General features: G+C 38.4%; 1 protein-coding gene across 1 annotated transcript in view; it reads right to left on the bottom strand.

Moving 5' to 3' along the window:
• LOC5578556 (L-threonine ammonia-lyase) overlaps positions 1-21,270 on the bottom strand; it is a 38,325-nt gene extending 17,055 nt beyond the window's left edge. The window contains exons 1-5 of the mRNA XM_001663898.2: positions 20,916-21,270; positions 19,065-19,330; positions 18,822-18,989; positions 6,241-6,357; positions 4,745-4,981 (exon numbers count right to left, since the gene is read on the bottom strand). Coding sequence (XP_001663948.2) covers positions 4,745-4,981; positions 6,241-6,357; positions 18,822-18,989; positions 19,065-19,307 — 765 coding nt within the window. The 5' untranslated portion in view covers positions 19,308-19,330; positions 20,916-21,270. The remainder of the gene's footprint in view (positions 1-4,744; positions 4,982-6,240; positions 6,358-18,821; positions 18,990-19,064; positions 19,331-20,915) is intronic.
• Between the last annotated feature and the right edge of the window lie 1,360 nt (positions 21,271-22,630).

Raw genomic sequence — 22,630 nt, 5'->3', positions numbered from 1 at the left:
AATACGTTATTTTTCGACTTACTAGATTATTTTTAGCAAAAAAACACTGGAAAAGAGGTATTTTTCTTAAATTTTCTTAAGTTTCAAATATGTCCGCTTATATTTTTTTCAAATGTACTCTACTACATCTGAACAACGTAATGAAGATATTGAGCAATCATCTAGCATAAAAAAAATAGTTTTGGATGTTGTATGTTTGATTTTTGTAAGGTGTACGAATATGGGATTGGCTCAATTTTAGACACAAATTCAATACTTTTCCATTATTCTAAAGATTTGAGCGAATAAATATGATTATGATTGCCGAGTAATAGATGACACCTACGACCTTCGTAATTGATAAAGTATATCGAAGTCCGTAAATCATTTATTAGTTTTAAACCTACTTGATATGGAAACAGTGCCCCGTACGAAAATGAGGTTGAGTCACTGTATGTGAAAACTAACAAAATTGTTTAGATTTTTGAAAGAATACGACATGGCGCAGTCGGTATGTTCTATTATAGTGGTGATATAGTGTAAAATAGTTAAAAGAGACGTTCTTTGTTTACGTACTAATTTGTTTGAAATTGCGATCGTCGGTCTTTGTTCGCGTGGTGTGAAGTGAGAAAAGCCGGAAAGCAGAATTGGTGCCGGAAGACATAGTGAAGGAGTTGAGGTAAGGTGTTTAATATGGAATAGTAACGTTAAAAGGACGAGACTGGTCAAAGGAGGACTAGAGATTACTTTTCCACTTTATTCACTATCACTATTGAGCCTTAGCCAGCTCGGTTTACTTCACTTCAGTTTCACACTTGACCGTAAGCCGGGTCAAATTGTTCCGTTTGTTTCGTCTCGACGGAAGATTTCTGGAACCTTCGGCAGAATTCTCGTATGGAATATTCCAAAACATCTAGGTGAAATCAACCCGTCTGGCTACACTGTCAGAGAGAGAGAGTAACTCACTCTATCATTCGCTGCACACCCCTTCTGAGTTCTACCTGGTTGACGTTCACTCATTGACATCTGTCATTATCAGCTGGTTCGGGTTTAGCGTCGCTGTTGGATGTTGTTTACTAACTATCTGTGACAAAATGGGTGGTAAATCGTTCTCTATGAGACACATCAGGTTGTCACTCAGGTTAGAGGGAAAATCTATCGGAGCGGTCGATTTCGGCGCGACCATACTCCCCCCGGGCCGGCAAGAACTCGTGCGAAGCACTGGCATACGATGACAGTTGTCTTCTCTGGTTTCTGGTTGGTCGTAGCAGAGTCTTTCTTCCTTCGTCGTTAGAAAGATAGAAAGCGGTGCAGGGCTGGTTCCGACGATGGACGATTCCCCATCGACCACTCGGAGGTCTTCTGACATTCCTCCACGAGGATTCGTTGAGCTACACACCAGGTTTGTCTGTCTTCGAGATGCCTTAGAGATTGCCATGGTTCACTCTGGGGCTTCAAAATGTACAACAGTTGGTGCATTGGCTGCACGTTATAAGACCTCCTCTGTTAGATGGAATGTAGCAGGGTTCTACCGCAAAACTTCATGGCAATCGACGCTGGACGACACGTTGCTATGTGTCCGTTAGTGTCTCCGGTCGTCTCTTCCTTTGTGAGCGCATACTGATGACGCTGATCGAGAGCTGTGAGACGCAAGCCATTGCTACTCGACGCCAGGCTTCCTGAGTTGGTGTCCTTCTCGTCATTTGGACTCATTTCTTTGGAAGGAGACGTATCTTCGTTCAGCAGCCTCAGTCTAAACGGCAGGCTGCTCCACTGCTTGACCGGTTCAGGGAGACAGAGGTTGAGACATCCTTTTTGTTGGTTAAACTTCATTTGCCAGTTAAACAATCTAGTGTGCTCTGCAGATGTCGGATGGCTCGCATAAGTCACAGGTGGTGGCTTGACTGGTTTTGTGTGCCATTTCCTCGCTGTCCTTGGTTGATTTAGACTTGGTGTTTCATTCGACATGTTGCCAGTTCCTTCCAAGAACGCAACAGTTTTTAGACTGTATGCATTAAAATTCACTTGTTTTGAAGTAGGGCACTTCTCCTTCCTTCATCGAATCTCTGATGAGTGAAGAGCATCAGCTGACTTGATGATGTCTTCACGCTCGCTAGTTGCTCAGAGGGCTCCTTCTGAGCGAGCTCCGATTGGTTGGTAGCAGTCGTAACACCCGAAGGCTTTACAAACGACAGTCTGCCGTGATCTTCTGCAATTAACTCTACTTAGTTGCTATTAACCACAGTGCACTCACTCGGATTTCCACTGGATGCCAGGTAGTCGCGGTCAAACACCAGTTGTATAATAGATGTCACCTCGTGAAGAAGTTGGGTCGCACAGGATTGATCAGAAAGTTCCTCCCGAACAGACTCTGATACAACCTTGGCAGCAAGAGACTCGTTGGTAACTATATCGGGATACATTGGCACCATTTCGTACTTCTTGGGTCTGCTGTACTCTCTCGGGGTGAAGTCCATTTTATCGATGGAAGTCACAGTGTGGAAGTGCTGGATCCCACTGGACGGGCCAGAGAGCTCAACCAAAGTGGACTTAATTCACCATGGTTGCAGTCATCACAGTCTCAAATGGCGTAACATTTGGCTGTTCGAACGCCTCCTCTCGAGTCGACTCCTGGCGGTATTCAAGGCAATCACTTCGCTGATGTGTCCTGATTGCTGGCATATTGGACGTAACAGTACGTTTCGATGAATCTACTCTGGGCGAATCGGAGAAATCTTGCTCCTCTTGAGCTTTCTTCGGTTCGATGTCGGTCGGGATGCGTTCGAGTAAGTCAACACGGTGAGCACTGGCAGATGATGAATCCGGGATGGTTTTGGAAGTCGGGTTACTGCACTAGCATAGGCCTTGGCTGCCCAAGCAGGTGCCACTGCTTTACTCAGCACATCTACGCAAGACGGGTTGGAGCATTCTCTCTGAACAGAGTCCGACTGGTAATAATTACGGATCCTATCCAAAATTGATCTTTGCTTGCTGTAGACCCGACAAACGTGCTCACGCTGGACGGCTTCATGAGTTGCTGCGGTTGACAGGATCTCAGGTATCGCAGCAATGTATGGTCTTTGCTCTTGGTGTGTCAGAGAGCTCTCTCTGAGCGGACTCTTATAGCATGCTGTAACTCGCGTTTCGGTTTGTGGCTTAAAAGGGATTCTAGTGTGGTAAGGTTGCTTTCTGCAGGACGGATGAGAGTGCTTGGTCTCCAATTGATTTTCGGTTGTCGCAACTTTATGTGGCGTTTCCACGCCGGACGTGTCAAAGTGCTTCTCCTGATCGTACTCTGATCGCTGCCTATTTTGGAAGCTTTCCAAAACTAGACGTTCACTCTCATCTATTGCCAACTTACTAGCCAGACTAGCGGTTAGTTGCTCGATCCTCAGCAGAGCTTAGCAAACCTTAGATGCTGCTCATCATGCTCCTCGTACTCTGTCGTTGGAACCCATTTCATGATCTCCCGACGAAGACTGGTGTACTCTCGATAGTACATATCCAGCTTCTTCTCGCAGCAGGGATGCTCTCGTCTTGGAAAGGTTATTCTTCGCCTCCTCCAGTTTTCGGATCATGTACGTGACCTTGCGGGTGACTTGGTCGCGTAGATGGATAAGTTTCTGTATCTCATCTATGCGGGGTGTCACAGCTCTTGGCAAGTAGTAGCTCATGGGGTAGATCGACCGGGATTCCTCACTGTTAGTCGGCTCACTGAATAGTTGGACTTTATTGACCACGGGACACAGATGCCGTATCAACTGCACGCCTTGTTCTCCACAGAAACGAGGTCTGCTTCTACTAATACCCTTGTTGATCAGCAGAAGGATTCGCTGTTACCAATCGCCTCACAGACCGGTAGATGTCTCTCACTCCTTTGGTATTCTTGCGGTGGGCAAGAATGTCACACTTCGTACCGATCTCTCGCAGATCGGCGGGAATGCCTGGACTGGTCGCCTCGAATACCTGGGTGAATGAGTCCTGCTTCTACTGTGCGCATCGTTCACCAGTAGAAGGCTTCGCTGGTACCAATCCTTTCGAAGATCGGCAAGATTCTCGCACGCTCGGTTGTGACAAAGATTCCACACTCTATGGTGTTCTTGCCGGCGGCAAAAATGTCACCTTCGGCACCAATCGTCACGTTGATCGGCGGGGATTCCTCGGCTAATCGGCTCTATGACCAGGGAAGAGCAGCAATAAGATCGATCGACTCCTTGATTGGCCGCAATATGCTTTTTCAGTATAAATGCCACACCTTTTCCACATGGAATACGAACTATGGGAGTGCGCAAGGCCCTTCTCGGTGATAGTTTAAAAAGTTTAATTATATATTGACCTGAAAAATTACCTAGTAAATTATACAAAATTGTAACGAAAATAGCAAAAAACGTGTTTTAATTTTTTACCATTTTTGTCAAGAAAACACTTGAACAAATAAATCTAGAATTATTTTACAAATTTGATATTATCTCGGGTGCAAAAAGGCGTTCCAAAATACGTAGTTCATTCAAATCAAAGGCGGTGGCACATATTACAGGTAGTTCCCGTATAATTAATGGCGATACTGTAAATATTTATGGTTCACATAGGAAAATTTCTATGATCAAATAAATGTATGTTATTCTGTGTAAAATACTACAATCTAGAAAATGAGATGCGTTAATCTTATTTAAATCTAAAATATCGCATGCAATCTTGTGACAAGGTTGATTTGGCTGTGACACTATTTGACATGGAACGAAAATGAACACAAATACCGACTTACAATGATTTTGGTTTGAGGGCTTAAATTCTTGATGGCAGTTGCCACTCCTGCAATCAGTCCGCCACCTCCAACAGGGACCACAACGGCATCAATGTTGCTCACTTGCTCGACGATTTCCAGACCGATAGTGCCCTGGCCGGCCATGATGTGCGGATGATCGTAACCATTGATATACGTTAGACCCGTTTCGTGTGCCATTTTCAACGCAATCTTTTTTGCCTCACCCATGTCGGAGCCCTGTCCACGGCGAGAGGGATAGAAAACCAGAAACCTATAGGTTACACTACCGTGCAGAAGTTTGGGGTCGCTCACTAAAAACATTCAAAAGTGTTTCGTCCATATCTTTACAATTACACGTCCAATTCAAACTCGCTATAGCTCATTTGAAAAGCAATAAGTTATTCCAACTATTAAGTTATTTCGACAAAAAATTTTTTACAAAATTTCTACTCGGAATTATGCCACCTTTAAAAATTATGCCTTACTGGTTAGAAATGTTGGTCAATGCAATGCTGGGAAAAGAAAACATGTTTTTTTTTTCAGTGTAAATTAAAAAAAATCTCAACTTCAAAAATTTGAAAACAAATTTCAAACTTTATATTGTTAAAATAAATATATAGTAGGATAAAGTGATTGTCGTCAGAATGAGCCATACACCGCTGGTAGTAAGTCTCTTTTTAGATACTTTGCCTCCTTTTAATGCAAATCTCTAAGAAGTCTCTATTTTTAACTTTAGAGACAAAGTATCTTTTATGATCAATATGGCTTCTAAAGACACTATTTTCCTCTTTCTCCTATTGCAAAATTCTATAGAAGCTCCTACTCTCAAGCGATTATTCTCCAGGAATTCCTTCTTTCATTCTTTGATAAAAAGCTCCAGGAATTCGTCTAGTGTTTTCTCCAGAGATTTGTTCTGAAATACTTTCAAAGGTTCCTCCAGATATCTTTTCAGAAAAATATTTGGAAAATTCTTAAATCTAACACACCAACTTCTTCCTATAATTTCAACAGGGATTACTCTGATTTTTCTCCCAACCGTGAATCTATGACAAAAGGTCGAAGGGACAAAATGTCGGAAGGACAAAAGGTCGAAGAATAAAAAATAGGGGACAAAAGGTCGAAAATATATTTTCATAGAAGGAAAACTTTCCCACCGTGCTAATCATTTTAGACCTTTTGTCCTTTCGACCTTTTGTTTTTCGACCTTCTATCCTGTCGGCCTTTTATCTTTTGACCTTTTATCCATAAACCCAGTCGCTACCAGCCCTGTCCATAGAGAGTTTCAGTAAGACGTGTAATCTCAGAAATAAGGATAAAATACTTTCGTTTTTTTAGGGGATGATCCAAACGTCTGCACGGTAGTATAGGTACTCTAGGTAGTAACGTTTCGCTCGAATGATTTTTGTTGAACGTGCCGTTTGGCCAAGCGTGAAATTCTCACGAGTTTACCCATGGCTGTTTTTGCCCTCCACCGCCGACCCTACGGAAGGACTCACCTGCACGATTACGTTAGCATGATAGTCACGGCACTTCTGTATCTTCATCAGAGAGGCTTTTGATGGCATTACTACTGTGACTGGGATTCCCAGCTTCCAACCGTGATAGCAAAGACCCTGGGGAGCGAACAAAGAGGGAAGAAAGATTTAATTTCCTAGCGCGTCAGCCGATGTTAATAACTAGAGCAACACAGGGCACGTTATAATTATGAAGACGACTTTGAATGTATGTATGTCAGTGTGCATTACGAAGTGATGAAACAAGAATCATAGATTGCATACTTGATGCGATTTTGTTTTGCGATCTTTCTGAATATTGGAGCGTTGCACAATGGAGTAATTAGAACAATTGCATTTCATATTACAAAAACGAAATAGCAAAAAGTGGTGCAAGAATTTCTTTTTAAAATTTCAACCTCAATTCAAAATTAATGTTATAAATATCATGGTGGCTCGAATGCTATTCAATTAAGTAAATATCATAAAAATCAATTGTAATTTTGAAATGTTATGACTATTTGTTGTTTTCAGACAAAACAATTGTAATTTTTGGTTAAACTATCATTGCATGAAACATTTTATTTATGTAAGGGTGGTTTTAGGCCTATCGTAAAAAAGCTTTGAGAAGTATTAGTTTTTGCATAAATTCTTGGAATCAATTTTTGGCCAATGGAGAGCCAGAAATTCAAATCAGCGGGCATAAGTTCGACCCACTTATTATGCCGTGAAAGTTGTGTTTGATCCTTTGACCTTGACGCTTGCCCTTGCGAGGGCGGGTGATGAGGGCAGGATTAAACAAGTTGCGCGTTGCTCGCGTAGTGAAATGAAAAAGCGCCGCGGATCGTTAGTAGTGTTTGATCTATTGATCGCGTCGCTTGCTCTTGCGTGGGCGAGTGACGAGCACTTGTTCTGCGTACAATGCGATTATCGAATTATATCGTGAATTCGATTAGGCGTGATTATATCATGGATCGCATCACCAACCATTGGTGACTCCCAGATCTTTACCTTATCCCACTAACCCAATATCCTTTCCATGACAACTGTGGAGATGCAGAGGTATACTCGGTCTCTAGTAACAACGGTTGTCTAACTAACATTCCTTGAGCTCTCGATTTGTGCACATTTAAGAATGGTAAGCTAATCCCAAGCCACATTCATTAAATCTCTGTGCAACTTCGATTGTTTTGGTCAATCACGGAATAGCAACTACGAATTGTACGGTCATCTATGCTCATGCTCATGCTCATGCTCAAAACATCGGTCTTATTGAAAGGATCATTTTTTTCTGAAAACACCTAACGTTTATCTGTTCATTCCTAAGAATTACAGGTTGTTTCCGCGTTTTTCGATGCTGCCCCAGTGTGGAGCGTCTTAGAGACTCTCCGACTCAACTCCCTCAGGGTCGGCACGCTTACCCTAATTTACCGCGGACTGTGAATCTTCCCATTAGAATTAGGAAAACCCAAGCACTTCACTATTTGAAACTCCTGCTTTATTTTCCTCCACAGGTTGTATTTCTTCCACTATCTACTTTACTACACTTTCTTATAGACTAATCTGATCTGCTCACTTTGGGCCCCTTCTTCTTGCAGCTACCTGTCCACTCCTTGTATATTAGACGAGATGAACAAGTATGTTAATGACATTTCTAATTAAGGATAGCATGAGCATGAGCATGAGCATGATTGGCCACCCGCAGATGCTACTCCGTTATTGCAAGAACAGCTGTACTTACACAGGGAACCAACAGACACTACTCGGGATCAGTAGCATACTCAATGTGTAAGTACTGGTGCTCTCATTATTATAACAAACAATAACGGCACCGGCTGCGTCCGAATGCAGGTTAATTTAGGGATGGGAGGGAAATGTTGACGTGTTACTTGCTTTATGGATGCCGAGGAGTCCTCTGCACTTCCACAAGTATACACTGGGAGTTTGAATATGGGAAAGGTTTGGGTAAAGGATTCGTTTTAGTAAACGATAAATGTATAATTTGAAATAAATGCGCCTAACCGGATTCGCGATATTACTCGATAAAAGCATTGAATGCCGAACAAGTGTACGTCGTTCACCCCACAGGAGCAAGCGACAAGATCAAAGGATCAAACACTACTAACGCGATCCGCAACACTATTCCACCGTGGTACGCGAACGACGCGCGACATGTTTGATCCTGCCCTCGTCGCCGCCCCTGCAGGAGCAAGCAACCAGGTCGAAGGATCAAATAATACTCGATGATATTTCTAATTAAGGATAGTCCATTAACTGTGTAACCATTTTTTGAATTTACAGAACCACCTCACCCCTCCCCCTTAATGACCACATGGTATATGGACGACTGATAATAATTTTATAATCGTTTTTTTCATGTTATGCCTTACGTGCCGTGTAAATTTAAATCGATTGATAAATAACTGAGTATACATCAATGTATGTCGAAAAAAAGACGTAGCAGTACATAGACTTTAAATTGTGTTTGAACTTTGAATTATAATTGAACTTTTAATTATGTTCAAGTTTAAAATTTTGTTAATCAAAAGTAGTAGAATGAGTAATCTGTGTGGTGGTGCGAAATGAATATGGCGAGCAAAAAGGAACTAAATAAAATACGGACATATGTATGAGAAGGCAAACTTCAAACTTTAAGTTTAATTTTCTTAGTTCCTATGTTTTCCACATAGAACTGTTATGCCTTTATGGGCAATGTTCAAAATCATCTTAAAAGGTTACCCGAGTTACTATAAGTCTGAAGAGATCAAAAATGGAATATATGATTTAATTGGATTTACGCCAGTCTACGTTATCATTACGAAAAAGAGAACCCAATCTGACATTCATCGGAAAAAGCTTTCTCGAGAATATTTTTTAGTTCACTTTAACAAAAGTGATCTAAAAAATATTGAAACGTTAGAAAAAGCAAGACTTATGGCAGAGGGTGCCAAAAGTGGAGTCATGGTACCGTAATTTCGGGTGAAATTGATCAATTTTCACGTTTTTTCTAGACTGTTTTCTATAATGTTAACAAAGCAAAACAACTAAATGCGGGAAAACAAGTACGAAGGTGAGCGTCATCGACTCATGTTCCGAAATTTTCTAACAAATGTCATTTTAGTGTTAACAACTATATCTAAAATAAAAAATCAGGGGATCTCATTTCGGGGTGAAATTGATCACTTGTCAATGCCATTATTGCTAGTTTTCAAAACAACTCTACATGATAAATTTGAGCTTCCTGAATCCGAATATACTTGTCAAATTCTTAACAATGCAATATTTATTTAAATAACGGATACCGTCAAGCTACCATTCACCGTGCATTTAAGAAAAATTTACACTTCAAAAAATTATATAACTTTTCCAAATAATTTGAAGCGAACTAGAATACCACTACCTAGCGTGCAATTAGATAATAATTCAGGGAAAAATCTAAAACTAGTGATGCATAACAAAAATTACTCAAAAATTATGTTTGAAAATGTCACGTTAAGGTCACCTCGTACCGTTCTATGTCACCATTTACCGTGCACGCTGGTGCACCATTCACCGTCCGTATAGTTTTCGTCATAATTGAATTTTGTATCTTGAAAAAACGTTGTTGATGGAGCAACTATGTTGCTAGTAGTGTGCGCACTAATTTTCAAGAGTATTCATATCTTCATCTATATAAAAACCATAAAATGTTTGAAAATTGGCTAAATAATTAGTTTTTCATTAAAATCGTTATAAGAGGTTTGACTGTATTGTCCAAACCATTCCATGTTCGCTCAAAAACTAAATATGAAGTAGTTTAATGACCACATAACAACGAATTTAATATTACCGAATGATTTCATTAATTTTACACTAATGCACGGTAATAGGAACCATACATATTGAAAGGGATCCATTCACCGTGCATTTGGGTTTCGACCGAAAAACAATAAAAAATTCTAATTTGCATAAAATGTCATTGCTCATACGATGAAATACATCTTACTAAAAGTATCCACAATGAAAACTAGCTGAAATTTTGAAAAATTTCATACTCTCTCGTTAAAATTAAAAATGTGATTTTTTGGCGTTTCTACTAGGAGTGTTGAAAAATCTCATTATCAAACAGAATTCACATGATTTTGACTACATAAACTAGGTTTTTCAAAATGCTTTGTGACAAGAACTACTTCGTTTCATCAGTTTTATCTTATTTTGCTAACAAAAGAATAATTTAAGAAAAATGTATGAATATTCTGTAGGAATTTGTATATGTGCACGGTGAATGGAGGCCGCACGGTGACTGGTGACTTAACGGTAGTTAAATTTCAAGAATTACGCAGAAAACGCCTAAATGTATGCAATTTCTCAAGGAATTCAATGATATCTAACAGAAATTCAATTATTTCAACCATATTAGCAAAGTGGTACGAGTGTTGGTGATGAAATCTGGTTTGGGGATATATCTCAAGCATCCTTTCAAACTTTCAGGTTTATACCATGTTCAAATCCTTGCTTAGAAATAGAAGTTCATAGGTGTTTGTCAATACTTCACCGTGCATGATTTTGAAATTTTACATTATTTTCATAGTAATAAACATTCTTTAACGCAAAAATCTTCACAACACACAATTCGACAATAGTTACGGCAAACAACGTTCACTTGCTGCCGTTTACATTGATATTTTTGCTCCATTACGAATAAATAAAATCGTGTGATACGATGATCAATTTCACCCTTCTGATCAATTACACCCGATTTTACGGTACTTAACATTGCCGCATAGATGCTAAGTGTATAATTTGCAAAAGTAATTTTAACGCAAAGGACGTCTGTCCTGTGAAGGAAGATACCAAAAAGTTTGTATGCGAAAATTGCGGGGGCAACCATAAGTCTAACGTTTGGTTTTGTCCTTCGTCAAGGCTCGTACCACACAGGTGAACGGTAATGTTTTTCGTTCCCGGAATTCCCCAGGCAGAATCTCCAACAATGCTCATTTTCAGTTAACGATCGCTTGCTTGAGAATCATACCCATCAGGTAAGTTATAATCATGCTAATTCACAAACTAACTTTCTTCCATCGGGTAACCTTTCGAATCGTGAAGGGAAATACACCTCCCCTATATTCCTACGGTTTTTGCGGTCCTAATTTTCTAACAGCTAATAACATACACATAGCAAAAATCAACTTTTTCGTTATTGAAAACCAAAGGTTTTGGAACTTTGGGTGATTTCGTTGAAACTCAGCTTGGTAAATATACTTTCATAGTTGTCTAGTTGCCATATCAATGCACTGGGCAGCAAGTTAATTTGCTTCAAACTGACTTGCGGACATTGACTCGCAATAAGTCATTTTTTTGTCATTGGAGAATATTTCTCAATTCAATAGATAGCCCTACTAGTTTTTCCTCTTCTAAAAACCCCTCTACGATAGATTTGGTCTTAACCGACTCTAGTTAGTGTTGTGGATAATTAGTTACTTATGCTGATTTTGATTCTGATCATGTCCCTGTTACATTTCAAATATCCCATGAAGCGCTTCTCTGCTCCAAATTCAATGATTTCCGAGCTGACTGGATACATATGAAACATATATTGATAGTCATCTTGATGTCAACATATATTTGCAAACAAAACTTAATATTATTATATAATAATTAACTTGATATACAACAATGCTATCGAAACGAAAACTAATACCATTGTTGAAGCAAGGGGCATTGTACTATCAAAACATGAAATAAAATTCGAATACGTAACTACAGACGAAGATCTTAAACTCTTGATCCATCTTAAAAACGTAAGGATAAGGCAATTTCAACGCACTCGCGATCCTGTTGTGAAAATGATATAACAGGATGTGCAAAAAGAAATAAAACATCGTTCAATTAAGAAAAAAATGAAAATAAAATTTGGACCTTGATCTAAGCCCATTTGGAAATTATTTAGAATTTTGAAAAAAAAATGAGAAGCCAATACCGGCATTGAAAAAGGAGAACACATTTTTACGAACTAATTGCGTAAAAGCTCAAAAAATGCTATGCAATTTGAAAGTGCGCGCCATTTTAATTTTCGATTCACTATTCCATTTGAAATTCAAGTTTCTCAGGATTTCGAAACCATTTTTAATTAACAGAACGTTTTCGAAAATTTTTGAGGGCTGATTTGAAAGAAGTGAGAACTTTCCAACACAGTTTATACTCGGACGCTGTAGAGTGAACACGTACTCGAGAGTGCTTGTCAAGTTATAAACGTTTTGCTCACACCTAGTGTGATTTTTTTTTCTTTTGTTAAAAGCGGAATCTAGTGAATAGATAGAATGGAGACTAGAAAGAATACGGTAAAACTGGTTTTTGCTACGTCAGCAAGGGTTCCGATACATTTGGACGTTCTTCGGTTCATGATGCGCGTGTTGAAGATTCCGGCGACCGATGTACACTCGGTGTACAAAGATGAAAATGATCAGCGTTTCTACGTAAAATTCATCGACGAGAACAGCTTTAACCGGTTCAGCAGTACAATGGAGGAACAGTACTGGTTCGAATATGCAGATGGGGAAAAGATCCGAGTGCAACTCGAAATGGCAAGCAGACAGTTCAAGTATGTCCGAATTTTCAATTTGCCCCCTGAAACAGAGGACAAAGATATTGCAGCAGTCCTGGGACAGTTCGGAAGGATTCGGCAACACGTGCGTGAGAGATATCCTGCAGACTATGGCTACCAGGTGTTCAGTGGCGTAAGAGGAGTCCACATTGAGATCGAAAAGGAAATTCCGGCGAATTTATACATCGGCCACTTTCGTGCAAGATGCTATTACGAGGGATTGAAGAATAAATGTTTCTTCTGCAAGGCGGAGGGACACAATAAGGCCAACTGTCCTAAGTTAGCGGAAATCAAGGAAAAAGGAGTCTCTGGTCCAGCCAACAGCAGAATGTACAGTCAGGTGGCAGCAAATCTACGAATAGCAACTAGTTCTAGTGAAAATGAGAGCAGGCCGTCTTCGTCGATGACGGTGCTCCAAGTTCCGAGGCACCCAAGTGCAGGTAAGATCCAGGAGAGAGGGGAAAAAGCGACGCCAAGGGAAACAATAGGGACATGTGCAGAGCAAGTGAGTGCTGAAAACGTGGCTGAAATCCAGCCGGCTCAAATAGATGTGCAAGATTCGCACACTAACGACGGAGACAATGCTCGTTCGATGGAGACGGATGATACATCACGCGCACACACGGAGGAGAACGGTGTGAAAAGACCACCGGCGACCACCAGCGAAAACGATAGTTCAGATGTGGAGAAAGGGAAAGGTAAAGGACGTGGACGTAAAAAGAAGCAGCGCACCGGGAATTCATCGAATACCAGCAGAAGCCGCTCGCGTGGTAACTCTCGTGGAAGCTTCTGATGGAATATAACACGACTAAAATAGTGACGGTATGTGTGAAAATATTGGACGTTTTTGGGTGAATGGTTTATAGCCCTGGTTTCGATGGTTTCGGTGGAGTTCTATTTAGACTGTAGTCGTTCTATTACTGAGTATCGTAGTGTAGAGTGAACATGCCATACATTCGAAAAATAGCTACAATTAACTTGAACGCTATTAGCTGTCGAGTGAAACAACACCTACTGAAGGAGTTTGTGTGGAATAATGATCTTGATGTAGTATTCATGCAGGAGGTGGCATTTGAAAACTTTTCATTTGTACCAACACACACAGCTGTGGTAAACATCAGTGAAGATGGTAAGGGTACTGGGATTTTGCTACGCAACAACATCAGTTACACAAATCTGGTAATGAACACTAACGGTCGAATCACATCACTTGTAATTGACGGTGTAAATTTCATAAACGTCTACGCGCATTCCGGTTCGAAGTACAAGCGAGAAAGAGATAATTTGTTCACTGATGAAATATTAGTGCACTTGGGCGAATTCAAAGAGAACGTCGTTCTCGGAGACTTCAATTGTATAATTGATAAAAAGGACTCTACGGGCGCAGTGAAAAACATTTGTAACGGACTGAAAAAGTTGGTTGGTGAACTCGATCTTTTAGATGTTGAACTTTCAAAAAATTCGCATCGCGTTTTTACCTTTCTGAGAGGTGATTCGAAATCCAGGCTTGACAGATTTTACGGTACGAAAAATTTCGTAGAACGCGTAAGAAAAGTTGAAATACTTGCAGTTCCATTTTCCGACCACCACAGTGTAGTTGTGACGGTGGAAATAATAAACAGTGAACAAATGAATTTTTATGGTAGAGGGTACTGGAAGATAAATTCTAGCCTATTTGCGGATGAAGTTATAAAAGAAAAATTTAAATCTTATTATGCCCAGTTGAAAACCAGAAATTCGTTTCAAAACATCAGCTTTTGGTGGAATAATGATTTGAAAAGAGGGATTAAAATTTTTTTTAAGGGTGAATCGTTTAAGATGAACCAGCAACTATCTCGTGAAAAAAGTTTTTACTACAAATGCTTCAATGATGCAGCAAAATATCAAGCTTTAAACATAGATGTTTCAGAAGAATTGAAATTGGCAAAGTCTAAACTGATGAACCTGGAACAGAGTCGTTTGAACAGGTTCAGAAGTAAACTAAAAGCGAATTCTTTGCACTCGGACGAAAAGTTGTCGTTTTTCCATGTTACATCATTCATAAACAAATCTTCAGACTCAAAATTGTTGAAATTGAAATTGGATGATGGAGTCACCTCGAATCCATCGCGGCTAAAAGAAGAAATTTTTAATTATTTTTATGAAAAATTTAAGATCGATGATAATGTGCGAAATGGCTGTGGAAATACCCTAGAATATCTTGACAGGCGGGTAGACGAAAACGATAAACAGCGTTTGATTAAACCGATTGAAATGATTGAAATTGAACATGCAATCAAAGAAGCATCCAAGAACAGTTCACCTGGTCCGGATGGTATCAATTATGAATTTTATTCAACGTTTTTTGATCTACTTAAAGATGATATGCAGACATTATACAATTCTTACTTTGTTGATGGAGAATATCCTCCTGGACTATTTTCCTCCGGAATTATCGCTTTGATTCCAAAAAAAGGAGATAACTTCGATCTAGGCAATAAAAGGCCAATCAGCATGCTCAATAGTGACTATAAAATTTTTACAAAATTATTATGCAACCGTTTAAAACCAATAATGGAGAAACTACTAGGCCCAGGGCAGACAGCAAGTATTGAAAATAGTTCTTGTATAAATAACTTGTCGTTATTGAGAAACATTATTATTAAAGCAAACAAATCTAGGAAATTCAAGGGTATTATATTGTCCGTAGATCTGGAAAAGGCCTTCGATCGAGTTGATCATCAATATCTTTGGGATATTTTGAAAACCTTTGAGATCCCGAATAGATTTATTGAGTGTCTGCAAAAGTTATATAAGAACGCAAGCTCCAAAGTTCTGTTCAATGGATTTTTGACAAATTCGTTTCCAATTAAATGTTCTGTAAGACAAGGATGTCCATTAAGCATGGCACTATTTTCGCTGTATATTGAGCCTTTGTTGAGGATGATTGACAGACATATTAAAGGTGTACTTATTGATGATATTTTCGTAAGAGTCATTGCTTATGCAGATGATCTGAATATTTTCATTAGAAATGACGAAGAATTCAGCATTGCATTGGAACTGATAAATTACTTTAGTATATATTCAAAAATTAAAAAAAATTTCAGTAAATCACACTATTTGAGACTGAACAATTGTTCTCTTGGTCCTCAGCTTATAAGTGAAGCGAGAGACATTAGGATACTTGGACTGACATTTGATGAAGATTATAAAAAAATGATCGATTCAAACTACTATGAATTAATTAGGAATATCAATTACTGCTTATCACTGCAGTATAAAAGAAGACTGAATGTTGTTCAAAAAATATGGATTTTAAATACCTATATTCTGTCAAAATTGTGGTACGTTGCACAAATCATACCACCGGAAAATAAGCATATTGCGGTGTTGAGGAAAAAATGTGGGGATTTTTTGTGGAAAGGATATTTTTATAAAGTGGAGCGGAATGAATTATATGCTCCTGCTCTTAAGGGCAGTCTCTCGCTTACATGTGTGGAATCGAAAGCCAAAGCACTTTTTATTAAGAACTTACTATTATCCGGAAAACAAGCCACTACTGATAAATTTATGATGGAGCAAATAATGAATAACAAATTGAATCGAAACACGAGAGAGTGGATTAAACTTGCTGTTAAATTTGAAGAGCGGAATTTAAAAACAAGCAAACAAATTTACGATGACTTAATTACAGAAAAAAATATAAAAATTAAACAGCACGATAAACAGCCCCATTTGCAATGGGAAACCTTGTATGAAAATGTTAACCAAAACTTTGTATGCAGTGAGTCCAAGTCGATTTTATTTTTCGTGTTTCGGGACATAATTCCATGCAAATCAAAACTATACAGGCACAGAGTGAGAGGGATTGATTCTCCAACTTGCGATTCTTGCGGAAGAATCGACTCTGTTGAGCATAGGATCAATAATTGTTCGGGATCTGAAAAAGTATGGAGCTGGTTAAATGGTGTAATGAAATCAAAATTTAAAATAAATGTAGAAGACGCGATAGATTTAGTGCAGTTTGGTATAAAACCTAAAAATTGTAAATTCAAAGCAGCTCTGTGGTTAGTCATAGAAACATTAACCTATTGTATTAAAAATCATTCAACTGGTTGTATAGCAGATTTAAAACAGCAAATAAGTGTTAAACGCTGGAATAACAAAAAAACTGTTCGATTGTCAATTCAAACAATACATGTATTTATTGTAAGTATTTGTCAATAGTCTTAATCAATGTCAAGAACTTTGTAGATATAATGAACAAAATAGTTAAAAAAAAAAAAAAAAAACTAATTGCGTTAAAGCTCAAAAAATGCTATGCAATTTGAAAGTGCGCGCCATTTTAATTTTCGATTCACTATTCCATTTGAAATTCAAGTTTCTCAGGATTTCGAAACCATTTTTAATTAACAGAACGTTTTCGAAAATTTTTGAGGGCTGATTTGAAAGAAGTGAGAACTTTCCAACAAATATGAATGCCCCTAGCGATGATGGAAGTTGCTTATCATTCTTGGTTGATATATTTAACAAATGTTTTCAGTTGGAATATTTTCCTGACAAATGAGAAAATGCTAAAATTGTACCAATTTTAAAACCAGATAGAAAACCTGCATAAGCTTTCAGGTATCATCCAATCAGCTTGCTTTCCTCTATGAGTAAACTTTTTGACAAAATCATTTTGAAAAGAATGATGATCCACTTCAACAAAAATTCAATTTTTTCCATAAACAATTCGCATTCCAAATTCGTTCCAACAAATCTGAAGGTTATTCTTCTGACCTTCTAGAAATAGGAAAAACATTTGGCAGTGTTTGGCATGAAGGCTAGATTGTAAAATTGAAAATAATTGAATATCCAACATACATTGTTAGAACCATTTAAAGTTATCTGTCATATCATACAGTTCAGGTTATCATGACTCCAAGCTTAAATTCCTATGAGAGCTGGTGTTCCTCAAGGCAGCATTTTGGGGAAAAATATTATACAATATATTCACATCTGACTTACCTGAGTTACCGCAGGGATGTCAAATATCTTTGTTTGTGCGGATGACACAGGTTTCTCCGTCAAACTATGAAGTCTTGCCAAAGAGTTTAGATATTTTTTCTTCATACTTGCATAAATGGAAGATTTCTCTGAATGCTTCTAAACTCGACTTATAATATTCACACATAAACCAAAAGCGCTTTATTTGAAACGTTCAAGTAGACATGTTGTCACGATGAGAGGGGTTCCAATAAATTGGTCAGATGAAGTTAAGTTTCTATGGCTCATGCTAAATACAAATTCAACGTTAAAAATCACATTGTGGGCATTGAATCCAAAAGTAGCGAACATGTAAAATGTATTTATCCACTTAATAATAAAAAATCAAAAATTAGGAACATGCTTTTGATCTTCAAACGATTTTTTCACACCGGCCATTTTGTATGCTGTACCACTATGGACTAGCTCTCGTAATACCAGGAAGAAAGCTCTGCAGAGGATTTAAAATAATATTTTGAAAATGATTCTGAAGCTTCCTCCCTAGTATATTACTAATGCGTTACATAAAACATCCAATGTTGAAACATTATAACAAATGTCAAATAAAATAATTAAAAATTTTAAACAAATCGCTAAAATCTGCTATTGCCACAATTAATACGTTATAAAGCTAGGTTAATTTGAAGCGATTTTTTAAAGCAGTTGAAATTAACTCCGTTGTTAAATATTCTTAACTGTTACGGCAAGTGAAATAGAGTATGGTGTTAACATACTGTTAATGAAAGCCTAATTTTGTTTTACCAAATTAGGAGGATAATGTTGACTAACATGGAACACCTAGATTTATGGTATGAATGTAATGTTTGAAAAGATACTAATGAAGCTCATATTAGTTTATGAATAGATCACCGAAGGCAAAAAATAATGTTGGCCACAATTTACAGAAAATTCTCCGGTGTGCGTTGGTCAGATAGGCCACATTCATATGCCATCCACTGTTCCGAAAAAGGAAAAACATAATACAGCTTACTTGTGCGTGATTTCCCAAGGAAGCTGAAATTACTCCTTTCTTGCGCTGTTCCGTGGGAAGCATGACCAGTGCATAGCGCGCCCCTCGTTCTTTGAAACTTCCGGTGAATTGTAAAAACTCTTTCTTCAGATATATGTCCATATCGACCATTTCGGACAAATGGGATTTCTGCCAAAGAAAGGAAAAATCGACATTGGGAGCAAGTATTGGAAGAGTAATTTATCAATTGACAGCTTCATTTACCGGACAAGGCGTGTACTCGATTCCGTTCTTTATTCTAAAGGCAGCTGAGGTTACGTCCTGGAAGGTAATTATCTGTGGATTATCAGCATTGCAAAACGGATCTGTAAAGTCGTCCTGTTGTTCATCAGTTGTTTTTATTTCGCCTCCAGGAACAACTTTTTTATCTCCGGTGGAAAAGTTGGGATTATCATCTAATATCGCGGTGGCGGATGATTGCCCTGCCACCTGGTCCATCCGGTTCATGTGGAGGCAGCAGACAATCTGGGCTAGAATTAAAGAGAAAAGTTGAAGACAGTTTGTTTTTGCTTCAGCGGGCGCAATGCTACAAATGGGATTTTCTTTTTTATGGCTCCGAGCTGGTGAAAGTTTGCCCACTTGAGCCGGCTCCCATGAATGAATTATTTTTGAAGATGTGGCTATGTTCCACTTATTCTCCAGTTTGCTGTTTATGAAGCAGTTAAAACATTTTTATGCAGTCAGTGATAGATGTAGCTTTCCGACTGCGCAGAATATCCAACAATTTGCGTACAGCAGAAGCAGAGCAACAACTTTGTCCTCCAGGGTGCAGATTTTGTGTTCTGTAGAAAAGATGAAGGCGTATCAGCTGCAGATGGGTGTTTTTTTTTATTCATAAAAATGGAAACTTATGCAGATGTTAAAATAATATTCAGTCGATGAGCAATAATCTTACTGTTTCACGTCAGATACAGTAGGAAATAGTTTCTGAAACTTTTGCATAGGCAATGTGATATTTCAGTGCTTCAATGATCAATCGTCATTCTTATTGATTACCGTTTGGATTCATATTACATCTCAGAGGTCTCATATAAGGACTCAGTGAAGTTTAATTTTCCAAAAAGCATTCATGAACCATTTGTATGATTCCTCCGCGTTATCGAGTATTAGGAGCACTTAACTAGGGACCTTCCATAGCCGAGTGGTTAGAGTCCGCGGCTACAAAGCAAAACCATGCTGAAGGTGTCTGAATTCGATTCCCGTTCGGTCCAGGATCTTTTCATAATGGAAATTTCTTTGACTTCCCAGGGCATGGAGTATTAGACTGATGCAAATTTTGAAGTTTTTGCTCCCTTATGCTTAAACGATGTCAATTATGATGAAAATGATCCTCCCAAAATTTGAAGTGATTCGGAAGAAATTTGACTGTGCACACGCCATTTGAAGTTTATATGGAGGTTACTATGGAAAACGCCAATCTTTTGTGTCCAGCCCTCTATCTCTTCGTCATAATATTTTATGGTAAAGTGTACACACTCATCTTATGTGAAATCTTCCTAGCTACAACTTTGCTGAAGACCACATTTTGATGGGATGTAAGGATAATTTTGGGAGGATGCTATTTACCATAATTAAAATCGTTTAAGCATAGGGGAGCTAAAATTTCAAAATTTGCATCACTCTAATGGAGTATCATCGTACCTGCCACACGATATACGAATGAAAAAACGGCAACTTTGGCAAAGAAAGCTTTCAGTTCATAACTGTGGAAGTGCTCATAAGAACACTAAGGTGAGAGGCAGGCTCGGTCCCAGTGCGGATGTTAATGCCAAGAAGAAGAAGAATACGAACTTTCGAATGGTGGGTGTAGATTTTGATTCGCCTACATGAATAAGTTATATAAATGGAAATGGGTAGACTTTCCATGATTCTTTTTTCCGAATGCAAGGCACTTCCAGCGTACCGAATGAGCCACTGTTTTCCAGGAACTTAATCGACTAACGGTTTTCTATAGGATCAAAAAAACATATGTTTTTGGTTGTATCTCCTTGTTGCCAATACTTTCAGTTTCTGATCATTCAAATTCACGACAAATTATATCCAATTCACATTTACCTGTTAACGTAATCCAAGCTGGTGTTTTAAAAATCTTTGTAATTTTCTTTCCTTTGGAAGCCAACTGCAATTTGCAACTGCAAACAGACGTTGCGTACGACGAAGAACCAAGCGTTTTCCACAATTGCACTCATTAAAATGTTACACTTTCCCCGCTTGAACATACTGAAACGATTGGTGTCGGCTCAACCAGGAAGACTAACTTCCCGGCGAGAAACGTTCAGCAATCTTCCTTGCGTTCCTCTTGAACAAAGACCAGTCTACCGTATCGTGCACGGCGATAACATACTAATTGAGTGACTTGTTTGAGCAGAGTTTGCATTGCATCCACATGCTGTGACCCAGTCTGTAGGAGAATTTCCCATCAGAATCTGCTACAAGCCGGGAATGTTGCCCTTTAAGTGATCGACATGCTGTACATTCTAATCAGTACGTTATCTGTTCGATTTGTTAGTAAACAATATAGCAGCCGGGGATGGGCCCAGTGTGTGATGTTGCTACAAATCTCAATTTCACGGCTGGGATGAACAGCTTCTGATTAATCCGGTTTTTAAACTATAATGTTCGCCAAACTGGACTCTGGCATCACGCCCAAAGTGTGCTAGATCATTACTATTTTTATTATTCATCGGGGATACTTTATCTCTACTCTATCAGTGAGCTTTATATTCGTGTGTTTATGATGAAGCCATACATGAATGAATCAGCCACATTAACTTTTGCTTTTACCACGTCCAAATGCGTATTCTACATAGAAACACCCACATAAAAAACACACAGTTTGAGAACTGAACATATCAATCATCAATACCATCAATCTTTTGTTGGAATTGTTCCGATAAGAAATCCAAATCGTGTTACCTAAAATAGTCCATTTCGTGGATCGTTCGAATATTTTTTAAACATTTAATTCAATGGTTGAACTTATTCAAGCAACATACACTACCCGCCATAAATACGGACTCACTAAAATAAGTATTTCAACACCCACTTGAATATTGAATCACCCCTTAAGAAGTTTAGCATCACCTCAATTAAGGATTTTAAGCGAGTTATATCTTCTGATCCAGATAAGATAGAAAATTGGAGTCTTGAATATCCAATGATTTCAATCTGAATCACTAGGTAATTAGGTGAATCAGAACTAAATCAGTGGAATTTGAAGTGAGTCAAAACTGAAACTAGTGAAAATAATGTCATACCTGAATCTAGTTAATATGAGGTTAATCTGACATGATTTGGTAAAACATAAGTCGACCAATCCAGAATCTTTTGAAAATGAAGTGAATCAGTCTTAAATTATTTGAACATGAAGGGAACCAGACTTGGTTCATTATAAAATTAAATGTATTAGTCCTAAACTGTGGAAGACACAAATCACTGAAAAAAAAAACAGTTAAACAAAAATTTATAACATAAACTCGAAATGGATCAGACCTGAATCATGTGAATATGAAGAAATTGAATCAGACCTGATGCACTCGAAAACGCAATGAATCCGACACGAATCACTTGGATGTGGAGTGAATCTAACATGAATCACTTGAATATGAAGTCTGACAGACCTGATGCTTTTGAATGTAGCAAATCAGTCTCGATTATGAAAATATTTAAAAAAAAGTTTTAAAGTTTTAAAAAATAAAATATGAAGTAAATAACTTGCATAACTTGAATATCAAGTAAATCAAAAATATGCAGTGAATCCGACATGAATC

The sequence above is a fragment of the Aedes aegypti genome, chromosome 3 (genome assembly GCF_002204515.2).
Source record: "Aedes aegypti strain LVP_AGWG chromosome 3, AaegL5.0 Primary Assembly, whole genome shotgun sequence".
Taxonomy (NCBI): domain Eukaryota; kingdom Metazoa; phylum Arthropoda; class Insecta; order Diptera; family Culicidae; genus Aedes; species Aedes aegypti.
Note: the sequence above shows the minus strand (reverse complement) of the source record. Positions and strands in the feature narration are given on the sequence as shown.